The sequence below is a fragment of the Rhinatrema bivittatum genome, chromosome 5 (genome assembly GCF_901001135.1).
Source record: "Rhinatrema bivittatum chromosome 5, aRhiBiv1.1, whole genome shotgun sequence".
Lineage (NCBI taxonomy): Eukaryota > Metazoa > Chordata > Amphibia > Gymnophiona > Rhinatrematidae > Rhinatrema > Rhinatrema bivittatum.
Window position 1 is genome coordinate 310,931,579 of NC_042619.1, and position 18,847 is coordinate 310,950,425.

The 18,847-nt window shown below is 44.4% G+C and overlaps 1 protein-coding gene across 2 annotated transcripts in view; it reads left to right on the forward strand.

Annotated features, from left to right (window-relative positions):
• The first annotated feature begins 776 nt into the window (after window positions 1-776).
• FAM178B (family with sequence similarity 178 member B) overlaps window positions 777-18,847 on the forward strand; it is an 819,452-nt gene continuing 801,381 nt past the window's right edge. Inside the window, exons 1-2 of one of the 2 annotated variants that reach the window (XM_029604316.1) lie at window positions 777-814; window positions 941-1,035. In XM_029604316.1, coding sequence (XP_029460176.1) covers window positions 1,019-1,035 — 17 coding nt within the window. In that variant the 5' untranslated portion in view covers window positions 777-814; window positions 941-1,018. The other variant, XM_029604317.1, reaches the window with a different exon arrangement.

Sequence of the window (18,847 nt, forward strand, 5' to 3'; positions counted from 1 at the left end):
TTTATATTACATTATGAAACTAACAATTATACTAACAGTATATTTATTAGTATAATTTATTTTTATTGGAAGGAAGCAAATCTTCAGCTAGCCTGCTGCCCCCTCCCCCCCAGGTTTCAGCTACCCTAGGCACAAGCCTAGTGTGCCTATTGACAAATCCAAGCCTGTATCTGCATGCCCACACTGCTGAATATCCCAGTTTTATTTTAAAGCTTTACAAACAAATACAGCTCTATATAGATACAAAGAGACAGTCCCTGCTCCACGAGCTTACAATCCAATCAAGTCAAACATACGTGACAAACAAGCCCTTCCTTTGGGGCCTAACTCATGCTAATTGAAATATTTAATACATTTTAACACCAGCTGTTCAAGCACAGAAAGACAATAACATTAGTAAGCAGAAAATACAATCTCTTAATCTAATGAAAGGTAGCCACAACTCTTTAACCTCTATTATATCAAGCAAAGAAAATCTAAACAAGCACAGTGCTGAGTAAAAGTACGGCTCAAGTATTGGCGGCTCGCGTGATAGTAACAGGAACTTAGTGCAGCGTCATTGGACGTTTCCGTGTCGAGCATCTGACCAGTTGCCAGGAGACCTCACACCAGGATTGCGTTCATTGGCGGAGCGTCGTTTGTGCATGGCTTTGTATTTTCCCGCCTTTGGGGTTGGCCCTGTAGCTGGCGGGGCCGCGCGCGAGACCTCGTTTTTGTTGACTTACGAAAGTGAGAAGGCGGCGCGCGGGGGCGGGGAGGAAACGGACAAGCAGTGGCTGGGGAAGCGGGGGCCGGTTTCACCGTGCGGCAGGCGGTAAGCGCGGAGCCAATCGCTGGGGGGAAAAAACCAGTGCGTTAAACCACATTTGTTAACTAAGGCGGGAGAGGAGAGAAACGCTCAGCACCTCGTTACCTTTCCATCTTTCCCTCCGTGCTTTAGAAATGTAGCGGCCCAGTGCTACCCGGACCTCGCCTCTGACAGCACCAGAGACCGCCAGAGTCCCTGAAAAGTCGGAACATGAAGCCAAAATCAGTGTAGGTATCGGTGAGCAGCCCATAGCATAGGACCTTCCGCAACTGGGAACAGATTAAGCATTTGTGAGTTTACCAATGACAAAATCCTTAAAAACATTTTATTTAGGTTCTGACTGATCTGCTAGGTGAAGGACCTGTTCAGTAGATCTTTGGAAAGGGGCAGAAGGGTAGATATTGGCCCTCTTTTTCTCCTGGGAGAATTCTGCACCAAAATATTGCACAAAAGATGTATAAATTCTGCACATTTATGTGTCAAAATAATACATTAGTTTTGCTAATCAACCTCCATTTCAGTATAATCCAGTATTTTTTTCAGTCCAGAGGGTGGCTATTGAAATGGTAAATGGTCTTCATTGTAAAACAAATGGGGGTAGATTTTAAAACCCCTGCGCCGGTGCGCCTAAGTCCCGGGGCTTCGTAAAAGGGGTGGGAGGGGGCGTGTCTGGGGCATGTCTGGGGGCGTGGTGACGGTTCTGGGGCGGGCTGGGAGGGTGGTCCCGAGTCCCCCGGCACTGCGGCCTGTGCCGGGGGATGCCGGGGCGGCGTGCGCAAGTTACGCCTGCTTCAAGCAGGCGTAACTTGCCCAACAAAGGTAAGGGGGGGGATTTAGGTAGGGCTGGGGGGTGGGGTAGATAGGGGAAGGGAGGGGAAGGTGGGGGGACGCGGAAGGAAAGTTCCCTCTGAGGCCGCTCCGATTTTGGAGCGGCCTCGGAGGGAACGGAGGCAGGCTGCGCGGCTTGGCGCGCGCTGGCTGCCGATTTTGCGCAGCCTTGCGCGCACCGACCCCGGATTTTATAAGATTCACACGTATCTTATAAAATCTGGTGTACTTTTTGCGCCGGTGGCGCGAACAAAAGTACACACACACATATGTTTTTAAAATCTACCTCATGGTGTAAGAAGTGGTATTGCACTTTCTTAGAAAGTAATATAGTGAACACAAAGAGTTGGTGAAACTATTTATTTTACGAACTTGCAAGTACGGGTGTCATACAGAAGTAGGCACACCCACAAAGCTAAAACAACTTACTATTGTACATTCGCTTATCATTTTGCTCCTCCTCATCTCAGGATACTCAACCTATGTGATGCCTTCATTTCAGTGTTATCTCTGCTTCAGGCATTTCTCACTTCCAAATATGGAGTCTGCTTCAATTTCTTCTTACATTTTGCTTAACCAACATATTCTAATGCCAAGTTTCAACTTTCAATTTTAACCTAAAAATTGGATGTACTTTTGCTGCGTCCTTCATCCTGTCTGCTTACATGCTGTTCCTAAATGGCAATTTTTCTTGTTAGTTTGCACTGCTATGAAAAAGTCTTTGTTAGAATCAGGTGCAGGGAGGGATGTGGGAGGAGATACATCCTTATACATTTCCTTTCCTTGTCTGTAACTATATGTGCTCGCCTAAGCATAACATATTATGCTGTGTAGTTAGTGTTTCTCAGCAAGAAGGGGGGGTGGAGGGGGAAAAGGGGGGGGGGGGCTGGCTGGGTTTTGCAGCTCGGCTTTCTACAGCTAGAGATTTCTTTACCAGAAATTAGAAGAGAATAAAGAAATACAATTCTATTTCTATATTGTATTACCATCCGTAATAGCAACATTAGTGAGCCCTAGCTCACATATGGTGACAGACTTAAGTCTACATGAATACCTTAGAACAGGGATGGCCAACCTGTGGCTTGGGAGCCACAAGCTGCTGTTTCGTGTGCAAAATGTGGTTCTTGCCCTCCTGGCCACCTGTCAACTGAGTAGCATTGGGGGGGGGGGGGACCGGAGCAGGAAGGACACATAATAGAACTGAGCAGAGCCATATTGCCCCAGTGTTCCTTCCCTCTTCTGACCTGAAAGTGCTGCTGGTTGCTGCAGAGACAGAAGAGAGAAATTGGAGCAGGGATCAGAGGGTTTTCTCTGCTTATTCCTTCTTCAGTGGCGTAGCCATGGGTGGGCTTAGGTGGGCAGTGGCCCACCTACTTTGCGCTTGTAGGGGAAGCGGATCCTTGAGCCGCGACAAGGTTGGTACTTCCGCCAGCAGAGGACTCCTAGTGGTTCTTTTGCCGGAAGGCGGAACAGGTACAGATGGCCCCACTTCACAGATGGAGCATCACCTATACCAGCCCTTGTGCCCCGCAGGTTGAGCCCTTGGATACCAGGGCTGGCAGGACTTAGGTGGGGGCTTCATGGAGTGAGTCCTGAGGTAGAGGTGGTGTCGGACTGGCTGGAGTCAAGGTGGATGGAGAACAGGCCAGAGGTTAGGAGAGGCAGCGGGCAGGATGAAGACGAAGAACAGGCTGGAAGTCTGGGCAGGCGGCGGTCAGGCAGGCGGAAGACAGTCCAGAAGGGCAAGGAGCAGAAAGGGATGCTGAAATAGGAATCACACTGGAACACACTCTCACAGAGCAGGACTTGTTGCTGAGGCGAAGTGGACGAGGCAGGGTCAGGTATAAGTACCCGAGGCGTCTGACGTCATCACTTTGCGCCGAGGGGACTTTCCCCACTGCTGGGCCTTTAAATCCTGTGGCGTGGCGCGTGCGTGCGCCTAGGGAGTCAGGCCCGGAGCGGCCCTTCAGCGGCGTGGGATCGCCTTGAGAGTAGGTTGCGGCCTCCGCTGGGGAAAGGCAGCAGAGGTCAGTGCGGAACTCCCGATGGTGAGGGGGCCTGGCCGGAGTCCTCTAAGGGCGGGAACACTAACAGTGCTCAGGCCCACCTAATCAGCATTGCCGGGTTGTCGCAGAGCTCAACCAATGCGGGCCGAGAAGAGGCACGACACAGGGCTGTCGCGGAGCTCATCCCATGGGGCCCGAGAAGAAGAGGCCCAATGCAGAGCCGTTGCGGAGCTCATCTCACTTGGCCTGAGAAGAAGTCTGACACAAGGCCGTTGCGGAGCTCATCCCGTGCGGCCCAACAAGACTAGCTTGACGCAGGCGAGAAAGAGGCCTGTTGAGTAAGGATACCCACGAGAGAGGAAAAGCCCTGTTAGAATGTATAGGAGTGAGAAGCCTGTGCATGCATATGCATGAGAGAGAGCATGGGAGTGAGAAGCCTGTGTGTGTGTGTATGAGAGAGAGAGAGCATGGGAGTAAGAAGCCTGTGTGTGTGTGTATGAGAGAGAGAGAGAGAGAGAGAGCATGGGAGTGAGAAGCCTGTGTGTATGTTTGAGAGAGAGAGCATGGGAGTGAGAAGCCTGTGTGTGTGTATGAGAGAGAGAGCATGGGAGTGAGAAGCCTGTGTGTGTGTGTGTGTGTGTGTGTATGAGAGAGAGAGCATGGGAGTGAGAAGCCTTGTGTGTGTGTATGAGAGAGAGAGAGCATGGGAGTGAGAAGCCTGTGTGTGTATGAGAGAGAGAGCATGGGAGTGAGAAGCCTGTGTGTGTGTGTGTGTATGAGAGAGAGCATGGGAGTGAGAAGCCTGTGTGTGTGTGTATGAGAGAGAGCATGGGAGTGAGAAGCCTGTGTGTGTGTGTATGGGAGAGAGCGAGCATGGGAGTGAGAAGCCTGTGTGTATGTGTATGAGAGAGAGAGAGAGAGAGAGAGAGCATGGGAGTGAGAAGCCTGTGTGTGTGTGTATGAGAGAGAGAGAGAGAGAGCATGGGAGTGAGAAGCCTGTGTGTGTGTGTATGAGAGAGAGCATGGGAGTGAGAAGCCTGTGTGTGTGTGTATGAGAGAGAGAGCATGGGAGTGAGAAGCCTGTGTGTGTATGAGAGAGAGAGCATGGAGTGAGAAGCCTGTGTGCGTGTGTATGCATGAGAGAGTGCATGGGAGTGAGAAACCTGTGTGTGTGTGTTTGAGAGAGAGCATGGGAGTGAGAAGCCTGTGTGCGTGTATATGCATGAGAGAGTGCATGGGAGTGAGAAACCTGTGTGTATGTGTATGTGAGAGAGCATGTTTGGGAGTGAGAAGGCTATGTGTCGTGTGTGTGTGTGAGAGAGAGATCATGTAAGAGTGAGTCTGTATGTGTTTTGAGAGAGCGCATGTGGAGTGAAGATCCTGTATGGGTGTAAGAGAGAGAGAGAGAGTATGTGAGCATGAGATCCTGTGGATGTGAGAGAGAGCAAGCATATAGGAGATGGAGCCTGTGTGTGGGAATGGGAACCTGCGTGTGTGAGAGAATATATGAGAGTAAAAGCATGCATGTGAGAGTGGGAGCCTGGGAAGGAGAGAGTGTGTGGGAGTGGGAGTCTGTATGAGGGAGGAAGGAAAGAAGACAGGAGAAGAGAGAAGAAACAGAATAAAAGACCTTGAAAAAGGAATGAGGAAAAGACAGACAAGGGGAAAAGAAACTGTGATCAGCTGATTAGAAAAATAAGATCAGACTAGAAATTATTTTGACTTTCAGCGATTGAAATATTCCACTTTTGGGAATGTGCATTTCTTACATATTTGTATTTTACTTCTTCAGTATTCCACTGTTCCGAGTCTGTTCACAGAGTTTTCCATTTCACTCTTGTCTGCGTGTTTCTGTTTCTAATTTATAGTTTCTTATTCTGTAATAGGTAAATATTTATCTATTTATTTAGGTTTTTATATACCATCATTCCATGTGAGAATCACTAGACCACAACGGTGTATAAGGTTAAACCAAAAGTACAGAGGGAGAGTTAAAAAGAAGGCATATAAACAGGAAGACATTTGAAGGGCAAATCCTAGAATTAAGGGTGAACTTTTAGTTACAGACAGGCCGATACAGAAAAACCCGCAGGAGAGCGGGTAAGCGCCCAGGCCACTCTCCTGGGCACGCTATTCAGAAAAACAAAAAATGCAAATGAGGACCCGCGGTAAAAAGAGGCGCTAGGGACACTAGCGCGTCCCTAGCACCTCCTTTTTTGACAGAAGTGGCGGCTGTCAGCGGGTTTGACAGATGACGCTAAATTTTACCGGCGTCTGTTCTTGAACCTGCTGACAGCCACGGATTTGGAAAATGGACGCCAGCATATTTGAGTGTCCGTCTTCCAACCCGCAGGCTGCGGGCAGTTTTTAAAATTTTTTTTTTTAATTTTAAAAAAAGTTTTGGGGCCTCCCACTTAATATCGCTATGATATTAAGTCGGAGGGTGTACAGAAAAGCAGTTTTTTCTGCTTTTTGTACACTTCCCCGGTGCCATTCAAAATTAACGCCTGCGCGTTTTCCACGTGCTATTACCCCTTACTGTATAAGGAGAAAAATAGTGCGTCGAAAACGCGCGGCCAAACGGGGGCTTAACAGTGCTCAGCCTGAGCGCACTTTACTGCATCGGCCCGAGAGTTAGAGAGAAGGTATTGTTGAAAATCCAGGATTTCAGATCTTGTTTAAATTTCTTAGTGTCAGTAGATATTCAGAGGTTTTCTGGTAAAGAGATCCAGAGTATAGGGCCTGCTATTGATATAGCTCTGTCTCTTGTTTGTTTTAGGTGGTAGTTTTTTATAGTCGGGATTTCAAATAAGTCTTTGTCATGAGATCTAAGTGAACATGCAGGAATATGAGGATTAAATTTAATTCCAAGCAATTCATTGTTAGGATTCAAGTTATGGTGTATTATTGTCAGAACTTTGTAGATTATTCTGGATTACACAGGGAGCCAATGTAGAGCAATCAGAGTCGGGGTAATGTGATCAAATTTTCTTTTACCAGTTAGGAGTCTGGCTGCTGCAGTTTGAAGAAATTGGAGAGGTTTAAGGTGATTGGCTGGAAGTCCTAGTAATAGTGAGTTGCAGTAGTCCAGGTTAGAGAATATACGGTAAGTAATTTTAAAACGGTTCTAAAATCTGATAATGTCAGTAGGGGTTTCAGACAGCTTAGTATTAGTAGTTTGAAGAAACCGGATTTGATCAGTTTGTTTATGTGAGGTTTCATAGTTAAGTTTTCATCAATTTGGACGCCGAGATCCCATACCTTTTGTTGCTGGAGTTAGAAAGTGGTTTTGTAGATCAATGTTGGGGGTAATAGTTTTAGGTGGGTTTTTGCTTAGCCAGATTAGTTGTTTTTTGGGGTTCATTGAGAGTTTCAATTGAGCAAGATTTTCTTTAATGGTGAAACTGTCAGAAATAAGTGAAACTGTTTTCTCAAATGAATTTGTAAAAGGGATAAAGAATTGCAGATCATCTGAGTATAGAAAGAAATTTAAACCAAGGTTAGTTAACAATTTGCATTAGGGCAACATGTAGATTTTAAATAGAGTTGCTGAAAGTGAAGATCCTTGCAGAATGACTGGTACATTGGAAAGTGTCAGATGATTATTAAGTTTTACTTGGAAGGATGAGAACCATTTTAGGACATTGCCTTTAATTCCTGTGTTTTTTTCATTGAAGGCATAGAAGAGCGGTGTCAAAGCGGCGGTTAAGTCAATCAGTACTAGGCAGTATGATTCGTTGGAGTCAAAGCCACGCAATACAGGGTCAATTATTGATTGAAGAAGAGTCTCTTGAGTGAGCTGAATTATTATTAAATTTTTTTTTATTATTATTTTTATATACTGACATTTGATCTCAATTGAGATATCACACCGGTTTACATTCAGGTACTGTAGGTATTTCCCTATCCCCAGAGGGCTTACAATCTAAGTTTTGTACCTGAGGCAATGGAGGGTAAAGTGACTTGCCCAAGGTCACAAGGAGCAACAGCAGGACTTGAACGCTGGTCTCCTAGTTCATAGGACACTGCTCTAACCACTAGGCTATTCCTCCTCCTGCTTAGGGTATAGGATTTTTTGTCATCCAGATGAGATTCAAGTTGGGAGAGAGCTGCCTTTTCAAGGATTTTGCAAGGAAGGTTAAATTGGAGATTGGGCGATAGTTATCCTAATCATCAGATTTTCCAGATTTGTTTTTTAAAATTAGTTTAATTACAGCTTGTTTTAGTTTGAGGCACAAAGGCTTCCGTGAGGGCAAGGTTGATCATAGTTGTGATTGTGGGGGTTATTGTTTGGTTTTCTTGTTTTAGTGAGGAGGCAGGAATCAGGTCAAGAGGATGAGTAGCTAGTTTAAGTTTTGATATGATTTTGCTTATTTCTAATTTTGAGACTGGGTCAAAGGCTGACCATTTATCTTTAGGATCGATAATGTCATATTTGTAAGGAGAGATTTGATGGAGAATTGTTGTTTAAGTTTCAGAATTTTTTCCGATAAAGCAGTTACATATTCGTTGCATGATATTTTAGAGAAAGCAAGATTTGTTGTTTGAATACATGAAGGTTCTTTAATCAGATTCGTTATTGTATCGAATATGTTTTGAGTTGAAGATTACTCCATTAATCTTTTTTTAGATTTATTTGTGAGGTTTCAATATTGAGAAAGGTGTATCTTTTTAGAGATTCTTCAGAAGGATTTTTCCCCCATTGTTTTTCAAGTTTTCTTAGGTTGTTTTTTTTTATTCTTTTAGAGTTTCATTATATCAGGGGGTCATCAATTTTTTTTTTGTATTTAATCATTTTTATTAAAGCAAACAGAATATAACTCTTACAACAATGCCAATATAACATTGAAAGCACATGAATAGTAAGATATTATCTTACATGGTAACTGAATACAAATATTTGCTTTTCCTGATTATTTTACATTATCAATTTTTTTGAGAATGTTATGTTTGTTTATGATTCTGGTTTGTATTGGGCTAAGTTTGTCCTCTATTTCCTTAAGTATTGAATCCCATGAGTTGAAGGCTTCAGTGCAGTTTGAAAATTTTAAGTCGCTAATTTTGGTTTCTAAAGCAATTGTTAGTGTTACTGGTTTTTATTTTCCTTCTAAACTTGTAAGTAGAAGTATTTTCAGGAAGGTTCATTATTTGATTTTTGTAAATAAGTTCAGTTTTGATTTGATGGTGGTCAGACAAGGGGATTGGATTGTTGAATGCTTAGTTTTTATATTATAAGAACATGCCATACTGGGTCAGACCAAGGGTCCATCAAGCCCTGCATCCCGTTTCCAAAAGTGGCCAATCCAGGCCATAAGAACCTGGCAAGTACCCAAAAACTAAGTCTATCCCCCCATGCTACTGATTCTAGTAATAGCAGTGGCTATTTTCTAAGTCAACTTAATTAATAGCAAGTAATGACTTCTCCTCCAAGAACTTATCTAATCCTTTTTTAAACCCAGCTATACTAACTGCACTAACCACATCCCATGGCAACAAATTCCAGAGTTTAAGTGTGCATTGAGTGAAAAAGAACTTTCTCCGATTAGTTTTAAATGTGCCACATGCTAACTTCATGGAGTGCCCCCTAGTCCTTCTGTTATCCGAAAGATTAAATAACCAATTCACATTTACCTGTTCTAGACTTCTCATGATTTTAAAACACCTTTATCATATTCCCCCCTCAGCCGTCTCTTCTCCAAGCTGAACAGTTCTAACCTCTTTAGTCTTTCTTCATAGGGGAGTTCTTCCATCCCCTTTATCATTTTGGTAGCCCTTCTCTGTACCTTCTCCATCGCACTATATCCTTTTTGAGATGTGGCAACCAGAATTGTACACAGTATTCAAGGTGCGGTCTCACCATGGAGTGATACAGAGGCATTATGACTTTTTCCATTTTATTCACCATTCCCTTTCTAATAATTCCCAAAATTCTGTTTGCTTTTTTGACTGCCACAGCACACTGAACTGATAATTTCAATGTGTTATCCACTATGACACCTAGATCTTTCTTGGGTGGTAGCTCATAATATGGAACCTAACATTGTGTAACTATAGCATGGGTTATTTTTCCCTATATGCATCACCTTGTACTTATCCACATTAAATTTCATCTGCCATTTGGATGCCTAATTTTCCAGTTTCACAATGTCTTCCTGCAACTTATCTGCTTGTGATTTAACTACTCTGAATCATTTTGTATCATCTGCAAATTTGATTACCTCACTCATCATATTCCTTTCCAGATCATTTATAAATATATTGAAAAGCAAGGGTCCCAGAACAGATTCCTGAGGCACTCCACTGCCCACTCCCCTCCACTGAGAAAATTGTCCATTTAATCCTACTCTCTGTTGTGTTGCGCTGGTGGTGGACCCTTGGCCCGAAGTGGGGTTGACGCTACCTGTAAGGTAAGCCCCACGGGTCCCCACCGAAGGGAGGTGGAGCTGACTAGGAGACTGAGGCCAACGGGAGCTTCGCCAATACCAGCCCTCGTTCCCTGCAGGTTGAGCCCTTGGGTGCCGGGGCCGGCTGGTCTTAGGCGGGCCTCCATGTGATGACTCCCAGTAGATGAGATGCAAGGGTTGCTGGGGACTGGCTTAGGTCTGGACGAGGCAGGGATCCAGAGACCCGGATGCCAAAAGGAACAGGGTGGAGACAGGTGGCGCCCAGGCAATAGAAGGCCGAAGCCTGAAAAGCCAAGTCCAGGGAGATACCGAAGGTGTAGTCAAGGCAAGCTGGTGTCAGGGCAGGTGGTTAAGCAAAACAAGGCACAGAGTCTAACGGAGCAAGGGTCAAAGCCAGAGGGTCAGTCCAGAGCATGGTCTAACGGAGCAAGGGTCAAAGCCAGAGGGTCAGTCTAGAGCGTGGGCCAACATAGCAAGTGTCAAAGCCAGAGGGTCAATCCTGAGCGTGGCCCAATGTAGCAAGGGTCAAAGCCAAAGGTCAGTCCAGCAAGACAAGGAAAGGACCAAGATACGGGTCAGGATCAGGAACCAGGAATGATGGGCAACGAGCACACAAACAAACGTGGAGACCTGTTGCCAAGGAAAGGGACTAGTGGCGGGCCCTGCCTTATATAGCAGGGCCTTATCTTTTGCGATGGCCTTATCTTTCGCGATGGCCTTATCTTCTCTAAGTATGAGGAATTCGTGAAGTTTAAAAGACTGATTTTTTTTTTTTTTAGTGTGAAAGTGGCACCTGCCTATAAATTAAAGGATGAGCTAGGGGGGTGTGGGAGAAGGGTGGGAGGGTTGGGAAATACAAACACACTAACTTCTGCTTATTAGCTGCCTTACTGACTATTAAAAGCACAAACACACTAAATAATATACCCCAATAGTTTACTTCTCCACAATACTTTAAAAAACATTTCCAAAGCAAAACTTACTGATTCCTTTCAGCTACCAGCAAGGTGATCATCTCCTCTCAGTGCTCCCACTGTTAGGGTTAGCGAAAATTAGGTCGAATGTATTTCCAGCTTTGTGAGTGGCTCTAGAGACATGCTGGGTCCATCCCAAGGCTTCCATTGTTTCAAGGAAAACGTCACAAGGAGGGGATCTTGGAGATTTGTTTACACAAAGGTTAAAGTCCCCTAGAATAATTGTAGTTTCAGGATTAGGAAATTCTTTAGTAAAGACTTCGGTTAGAGGTGAGCAGTCTTTGAGAAGACCAGGAGGGCAGTATACTAAGCCGATGTTTTGTTTAGATATAGCGACTTCATATGGCGGGTCAATATCAGTTTTCTTTAGAGATAGGTTGAGTTATTTTTTTGCAGATTATTATCAAGCTACCATCTAACTTTTTTTCTAGGTACATGGAATAGATTGTAGTTTGGATGAGAGAGTTGGTTTAAAATTCACTATCCTGTAAATATCTTGTAAATACTCTCCTGTAAATATCCTGTAATTACCCCCCTGCCCCGTAAACAGTGATTCTCTAATCTTTAACTTCCCTCAGCCCCTTCTATCTATTACCACAATTCTCCTTAATTCCCTCCACCCCAGTTAATTAGTAAATTGTAACTCCTTTATGCAACAATAATGATCTTTGTCCTTATGCAACTTTTAATGATCCCTGTATTTGCTATGTTTTCCCTTACTATATTAACTATTTTTGTTTTAATTGTTTAATACTGTTTTAAAACTGTTCTTTGTAAAGCTATGTTAGCTGCATTACCAGTTCTGTGGAAACCGATGTGATGTTCCGAACGAATATTGGTATATAAAAAATGTTAAATAAAAGCACATTGTCTTTGTCATTTAGCCATGTTTCAGTAATACAGAATATGGATGGTTGTAGGTCATTAATGTCATTGATTGGTGGGATTTTTTTTAGATTGAGCATTTGGAAGTAGAAGGGTGAGCAGAAGACCTGTTTTGAGTATTGGGATGTATTGTTTATTGAGAGGAGTAGATGGTTGATAGTTTTGGTAAAATTGTTTTTGTTGCTCATATTGGTGATATGAATGATAGAAGGAAAGGATAATGTTTTCAATTAGCAGGAATAGAAGACTAGGTTTCTATAGTTCTTATTCTGTCTGTGTTGTGCATGTGTGACTGAGGTGTAGTATTTCAGCTAGCATGAGTTTATCTTTAGGGATTTGTAGTAATCTGTCTTGTTTGCCCAGTAGGTGGTATATTAGTGTTCTAGAGCCTGGTGTAATGTTTGCCTTGCTGTCTTTTCTTAGATAAGGTTGCTGCTGTTTGAGTCTTGAGAGTTACTGCTGTTATGTATGGTATGGCAAGGTTCTAAATGGTTTTTTCTTATATTTTTATAGATGTTTGTATTACTTCACAAAGTGCTTGGCAGTGGAGGAAGTTTGTTTTGTTGTTACAGAGGTGACACTAGAATCTGAATATATATTTTTTTGCATGTTGGATTATAATATGAACAATTCTAGCACCTATTGCAGTTCTTAAGTTCTTATGATTATTGCTGGTTTATTGTAGTTATGATACATTCTGCATTTTTGGAAAGAGGAGTCATAAAAGAATACATTGATATTTGTTTTGTTATGTGATTGGATCGTGATATTCTGTGAAGTGTTCTTTTATTTGCTTTTTATATGATCTTATGTTCTTAAATACATAATAACATAAGAAATTGCCATGCTGGGTCAGACAAAGGGTCCATCAAGCCCAGCATCCTGTTTCCAACAGAGGCCAAACCAGGCTACAAGAACCTGGCAATTACCCAAACACTAAGAAGATCCCATGCCACTGATGCAATTAATAGCAGTGGCTATTCCCTAAGTAAATTTGATTAATAGCCGTTAATTGAGTTCTCCTCCAAGAACTTATCCAAACCTTTTTTGAACCCAGCTACACTAACTGCACTAACCATATCCTCTGGCAACAAATTCCAGAGCTTTATTCTGCGTTGAGTGAAAAAGAATTTTCTCTAATTAGTCTTAAATGTGCTACTTGCTAACTTCATGGAATGCCCCCTAGTCATTCTATTATTCGAAAGTGTAAATAACCGATTCATATCTACCCATTCAAGACCTCTCATGATCTTAAAGACCTCTATCATACCCCCCCTCAGCCGTCTCTTCTCCAAGCTGAACAGCCCTAACCTCTTCAGCCTTTCCTCATAGGGGAGCTGTTCCACCCCCTTTATCATTTTGGTTGCCCTTCTCTGTAGCTTCTCCATCACAACTATATCTTTTTGAGATGCGGCAACCAGAATTGTACACAGTATTCCAGGTGCGGTCTCACCATGGAGCGATATAGAGGCATTATGACATTTTCCGTTTTAACCATTCCCTTCCTAATAATTCCTAACATTCTGTTTGCTTTTTTGACTGCTGCAGCACACTGAGCCGACGATTTTAAAGTATTACCCACTATGATGCCTAGATTTTTTTCCTGGGTGGTAGCTCCTAATATGGAAGTGTAATTACAGCAAGGGTTATTTTTCCCTATATGCAACACCTTGCACTTGTCCACATTAAATTTCATCTGCCATTTGGATGCCCAATCTTCCAGTCTTGCAAGGTCCTCCTGTAATGCATCACAATCCGCTTTTGATTTAACTACTCTGAATAATTTTGTATCATCCGCAAATTTGATAACCTCACTCTTCGTATTCCTTTCCAGATCATTTATATATTGAAAAGCACCGGTCCAAGTACAGATCCCTGAGGCACTCAACTGTTTACCCTTTTCCACTGAGAAAATTGACCATTTAATCCTACTCTCTGTTTCCTGTCTTTTAACCAGTTTGTAATCCATGAAAAGACATCGCCTCCTATCCCATGACTTTTTAGTTTTTGTAGAAGCCTCTTATGAGGGACTTTGTCAAACTCCTTCTGAAAATCCAAATACATTACATCTACCGGTTCACCTTTATCCACATGTTTATTAACCCCCTTCAAAAAAATGAAGCAGATTTGTTAGGCAAGACTTCCCTTGGGTAAATCCATGTTGACTGTGTTCCATTAAATCATATCTTTCTATATGCTCTACGATTTTGATCTTGAGAATAGTTTCCACTATTTTTCCTGGCACTGAAGTTAGGCTCACTGGTCTATAGTTACCTGGATCACCCCTGGAGCCTTTTTTAAATATTGGGGTTACATTGGCCACCCTCCAGTCTTCAGGTACATATAAAATAATACATATCAATAAGCTGTTTTTAATGTTGGTAAGTGCTTGAAACAAAATATTTTAAAACATCACTCATGATGCATGATGGCTGTTACAGACTACAAAGTATTGCGACGGAAGTGGATTCTTGGGCTAATGTGGGGTTGACGCAACCCATATGCGAATGCGTAAGGGTCCCCACCGTCAGCAGGCGGAGTGGGATGAAGCTGGAGGCCACTGGTGCTTCACCTATACCAGCCCACATTCCCCTAGGGTTGGGCCTTCGGGTGCCGAGGCCGACAGGACTTAGGTGGGCCTCGAGGTTGGATATCAGTAGTAGCTGGTTCAGCCCAGAGACAGCAGCCAGCAGGTGGCGTGATCCTATCCCGGACAGGTTGCGGAACGAAAACCCAAGCACCAGGGAACAAGAGGATACTGAAGGTGCCTGAGCAAAGGAAGGCCAAAGCCTTAATGGTCCGTGTCCAGAGGATAGGGACAGAGGCGTCACTGTCAAACTTGAGTAGAAGCGGGCTGCACTTGGAAGGTGTAGCAAACAACTGGAACTCTGGACCCAAGAGAGTCTGAGGCGAAGTCGTACATAGCAATGGTCAAGGCATGGAAAAGGTAGGCGGAGTCGGGCGAAGCAGTGGTCAAATCCAGGAAGTCAAGCAAACACAAGAAGAGACGAACAGCGGAACAGGAACCGGGAACTTGGAGAATCAGGAACACGAACAAACAAGTACTGCAGCAACGAGCACTTGGAAACCAGGAACAGGAGACCAAGGAGACCTGTTGCAAAGGCGACGCTGAGGAGCGCGGCCTGAGTATTTATGTATTGAAGGATCTGACATCAGCATCCGGGTCCGCGGCTAGGTTCCCACCGCGGGCCCTTTAAATCCTTCACTGATGCGCGCGCACCTAGGGAGGGAAACAGTTCTGCTGGCGGCGTCTCTCCGTGAGGTCCACAGAGAGGCCCGAGGAGTGGAGGCATCCTGGCTGGAGGTCCCAGGAAGCGGAGCAGGGCCGGAGGTGCTGGCGTGAGTCCGAGGTTGAGACTGGTGGCCCACTGCCACCAGCAACGAGGAGCTGGAGCCTGAAGCTTGTGCAGAGAGGTGAGAGGCCACTGGGCTGCTGCGGATGGCGAGCATAACACAAAGAAATCCATTGTCTGATGCATTCTAAGGTATTATTTATTGATAAGAGTACAACTACTAGTCCTGGGGGAATTCTGTACTATTGTGGAGTGCAGAATTTGTGGAGAATTCTCCTTCTGCGCAGAATTTGGCAGGCCCTGGTGTGCCGTGAGTGGCGGCCATCCTGCTCATTGCAAAGATGCAATAAGTCCATGCATCCCGTGAGTGGAGGCTGTCCTGCTTGTGGTGAAGATGCAACAGGCCCAGGCGTGCCACAAGTGGAGGCTGTCTTGCTCATGGAGAAGATGGAGCAGGCCCCGGTGAGAGACTGCGAGACTGGGGTGTGAGAGAGAGGTTGTGGGTGCCAGAGAGGGAGCCTATGTGAGGAGATTGTGAAGGAGTATGAGAAACTGGGAGCTGGTGTATGTGAAAAAGGGATTATGTGTATGTAAGGGTGCTTGTTTGAGAGAGGGAGCCCATGTGAGGGTGTGTGTATGTGTAAGAAAGAGAGCTTGTGTGTGTGTGTGTGGTGAGCGAGAGAGGGAGCCAGTGTGCAGGGGTGTGTGAGAGAGAGACATAGGTAGCCTGTGTGAGGGTGTATGCGTGGGAGAAAGGGAAGCCTGTGTGAGGGTGTGTGCAAGAGAGAGAGGGAAGCCTGTATGAGGGTGTGTGCAAGAGAGAGAGGGAGCCTGTATGAGGGTGTGTGTATGTGTGTGTGTGTGTGTGTGTGTGCATATGAGAGGGAGCCTGTATAAAGGGATGTGTCCCGCATAGGAGGCTGGTGAATAAAATGAGAAGCTTAGGAGTGAGTGCTGAGGTGGTGGCCTGGATTGCAAACTGGTTGACGGACAGAAGACAGTGTGATGGTAAATGGAACTTACTTTGAAGAGAGCGGTGTTAAGCGGAGTGCCGCAAGGATCGGTATTGGGACCGGTCCTGTTCAGTGTCTTTGTGAGCAACATTGTGGACGGGATAGAAGGTAAGGTTTGTCTTTTTGCGGATGACACTAAGATCTGCAACAGAGTGGACATGCCGGAAGGAGTGGAGAGAATGAGACGGGATTTAAGGAAGCTGGAAGAGTGGTCGAAGATATGGCAGCTGAGATTCAATGCCAAGAAGTGCAGAGTCATGCATATGGGGTGTGGAAATCCGAAAGAACTGTATTTGATGGGGTGTGAAGGGCTGATGTGCACAGAGCCAGGAGAGAGACCTTGGGGTGATAGTGTCTAACGATCTGAAGTCGGGGAAACCATGTGACAAGGCGATAGCTAAAGCCAGAAGAATGCTGGGCTGCATAGAGAGAGGAATATAGAGTAAGAAAAGGGAAGTGATTATCCCCTTGTACAGGTCCTTGGTGAGGCCTCACTTGGAGTACTGTGCTCATTTCTGGAGACCGTATCTCTGAAGGGACAGAGGTAGGATGGAGGTGGTCCAGAGAAGGGCAACCAAAAAGGTGGATGGTCTTCATCGAATGACTTATGAGGAGAGATTGAAGAATCTAAATATGTACACCCTGGAGGAAAGGAGGAGCAGAGGTGATGTGATATACAGACTTTCAGATACTTGAAAGGTTTTAATGATCCAAAGATAACGACAAAACTTTTCCATTGGAAAAAAATCAGCAGAACCAGGGGGTCACGATTTGAAGCTCCAGGGAGGAAGACTCAGAACCAATGTCAGAACCATTCCAGACAATCAAGCACTCAATAAAGCGAACGAACTGACAGACTTCTTCGACAACAAAATCACCTCACTACTAGCCCCCCTCAAGGGACCATCTACACATCCTAACCACGTAATCAACCTCAGCCCCCAATCATCGCGATCATCTGCTCAACAAATATCACACTCAACCGCTCAACAACCACCTCTCCCAACAGATAAACAACCATCACACCCAAATGTCAAACAACCCAACACTTCACTAACAGTGCTCAACACTTTTGAGCTTACATCCACTTTAGAAATAGAGAATATTCTCAAGAAGATAAAACCATCCTCCCATCCATCAGACCATATTCCATCCAACAAACTGAGTCTGATCTCCAACACCATAGCCAAACCTTTAGCAGACATCATTAACTGCTCCCTCACCCAAGGACATGTCCCTAACCAACTCAAGTTAGCCATGCTCAAGCCGCTCCTCAAAAAACACAACTTACCCACCGCTGACCCAGCTAACTTTAGACCCATAGCACACCTCCCTATGATTGCCAAAGGTATGGAGAAAGTTGTCAACAAACAACTTACAGAATATCTTGACGAAAACAATATCCTCACCTCAAACCAATTTGGCTTTCGTAAGACTATGAATACCGAATCATTATTAACATCATTATCAGACACTATCATTTTTAACCTAAAAAAGGGCCAATCTTGCCTCCTCGCTCTCCTGGATCTCTCATCAGCGTTTGATACCGTAAACCACACATGCCTCCTGCAACGCCTAATAGACATCGGCATTACAGGAACAGTTTTTAACTGGTTCAAATCGTTTTTGGAGAACAGATCATACAAGGTCAAGATAAATAACAAAGAGTCCCACACCATCGAATCCAAGAGGGGGGTACCGCAAGGATCATCCCTCTCCCCGAATCTTTTCAATATTTATCTGCTCCCGCTCTGTCAACTTCTCACTAACCTTAAGCTAAGACATTACCTATACGCGGATGATATTCAAATCCTCATCCCTATAGAAGATTCCCTACACAAAGCCATATCATACTGGAATAAATGTCTGTCAGCTATCAACAATCTACTCACCAGCCTCAACTTGGTTCTTAACAAAAACAAAACTGAAATCCTCATTATAGCACCGGAAAACTATACCCCCTCCTCACAGTCTAACACTAACCAACCTCCGGACACCACAGGGCTCTCCACCACGCAACAAGTTAGAGACCTGGGAGTCATCATTGACAGCAGACTCAGTCTCAACAAATTCGTCAACAACACAACAAAAGAATGTTTCTTTAAACTTCAAACAATAAAGAAACTCAAACCACTCCTCCTTTACAGAGACTTCCGCATGGTTTTTACAAGCCATCATACTCCCAAAGCTGGATTACTGTAACTCTCTCCTCCTAGGCCTACCAGCATGCACCATCAAACCACTTCAGATGGTCCCTGAACGCCTCTGCAAGAATTCTATCAAATGCCAAAAAAAGAGATCATATCACCCCAATCCTCCACCACCTCCACTGGCTTCCGATCAAATACAGGATCCAGTTCAAGTCTTTAATGATGATACATAAGGCCTTACACAACATCGCACCTCTCAACTTAACATTTCAATTCAACTACACACATCCGTGAAACCCACCAGAAGTGCCTATCAGAACAGACTATCACACAACCGGCGAAATCCGTTCTGAGGAAAACGTCCAAGCGGGCCCTTCACTTTGGAACTCGCTCCCTCCAGACCTCCATTGGAACCATGCCACACTACATTTAAAAAGACACTTAAAGACTTGGCTGTTCAAACAA